Below are 1,524 nucleotides of genomic sequence, written 5' to 3'. Positions count from 1 at the left end.
CTTGAATCTGGATGTTACATCTAGGCGATGGATGTTACATCATGTACATCATACCGACTCGGTTGCATCAAGAGCGTTGCATCAAGTTATTATGGATGTTACATCTGATCATGGGCTTAAGCCCATGAGTCCGTTTAGTCTAGGGTTTTAGATGCGAGATGTAACTATATATATCTTGTATTCGAAGTAACCCTAAACTTGCACTCTGTAAACTCAATATCGCCTCCAATAATAAGATCTCTCTTTGCCCGTGGACGTAGCCAAGTTGGTGAACCACGTTAAATCTCTGTGTCGTTGTTACATCGTTTTTATTCATCTGTTTCCGCATCTGTTTATTCTCACAATTGTTACAACATTTTTAGATAGTGGGCATAGATAATAACCATTTCTGATATTCAACCATAATGTTTTGAAGTGTTGTTTGGGGTTTGCAGGTGAGAATATTCTCGCTGATGGATGAATCAATCTTGGATTCAATACGTGAGAGGCTGAAACAGAGGACGTACATAAGTAGTAGCACGGTGTTGCACCGCAGAGGTCTAGTTGAAAAAATGGTATTCATAGTGAGAGGTGGGATGGAGAGCATTGGACAAGACGGTTCTGTTCTTCTTTTATCAGAAGGTGATGTTTTTGGTGAAGAGCTTCTCACTTGGTGCCTCGAACGCTCTTCTGTAAACCCGGGTACGTCCCTTTTAATAACAGCTTTGGCTTTCTATGTGTTTGTAACTTCCAATTTTATTGCGTTAAGAAGTTGAAATTAAAGCTTGAAACTGAATATGTTTTGAAACTTGAAGATGGGAGGAGCATAAAGTTGCCTCTAAAGGGGTTGGTTAGCAACAGAAGTGTTAGATGCGTGACAAACGTAGAGGCGTTTTCGCTGAGTGTAGCAGATCTTGAAGACGTAACGAGCTTGTTCTCAAGATTCCTACGGAGCCATCGAGTGCTAGGGGCCATAAGATACGAGTCTCCGTATTGGAGGCTAAGAGCAGCTACGCAAATACAAGTGGCTTGGAGATACAGAAGGAGACGACTTCACAGATTATACACTGCTCAGTCAACTTCCCGCCGATAGATTTTATTGCACTCTTTATTTGTTAATTGTGATAATTTGATGATATTTTAGTTAGGAAATTCAAATATAAAGCTTAATGCATGTTTTTATTCAGTAGTGATATTTAAGTGAAATAATTTTGTTTAATAAGATACTATTGTAATTAGAGAGTTTAAAAACTGAATATTTCTATGTTATTATTAATGATCATGTTAGGAAATACGCGGTCAAATTTTGCGGAAAGCCAGAATTTATGGGATCAGGAAAGAGGGCACCCACACCAAATTGTTAACGGAGTTCGGCCAATGATGCCTACGTCTCCGGACCTGCTACAGATCTTTTATTATTAACCAGGGAATTTTTACAAGCTCACAACTCACACCCCGATCCCAAATACACTCAGAAATTGCTCGTAATTTCTGAAAGAAGAATTTTTGTGAGAAAAAAAAAAGTTTTTTTTTTTTTTTTTTTTT

General features: G+C 38.3%; 1 protein-coding gene across 1 annotated transcript in view; it reads left to right on the top strand.

Annotated features, from left to right (window-relative positions):
- LOC106326537 (putative cyclic nucleotide-gated ion channel 19) overlaps positions 1 to 1,214 on the top strand; it is a 7,687-nt gene extending 6,473 nt beyond the window's left edge. Inside the window, exons 10-11 of the mRNA XM_013764496.1 lie at positions 435 to 681; positions 795 to 1,214. Coding sequence (XP_013619950.1) covers positions 435 to 681; positions 795 to 1,072 — 525 coding nt within the window. The 3' untranslated portion in view covers positions 1,073 to 1,214. The remainder of the gene's footprint in view (positions 1 to 434; positions 682 to 794) is intronic.
- Positions 1,215 to 1,524: the final 310 nt, after the last annotated feature.

The sequence above is a fragment of the Brassica oleracea genome, chromosome C1, assembly GCF_000695525.1.
Source record: "Brassica oleracea var. oleracea cultivar TO1000 chromosome C1, BOL, whole genome shotgun sequence".
Taxonomy (NCBI): domain Eukaryota; kingdom Viridiplantae; phylum Streptophyta; class Magnoliopsida; order Brassicales; family Brassicaceae; genus Brassica; species Brassica oleracea.
Note: the sequence above shows the minus strand (reverse complement) of the source record. Positions and strands in the feature narration are given on the sequence as shown.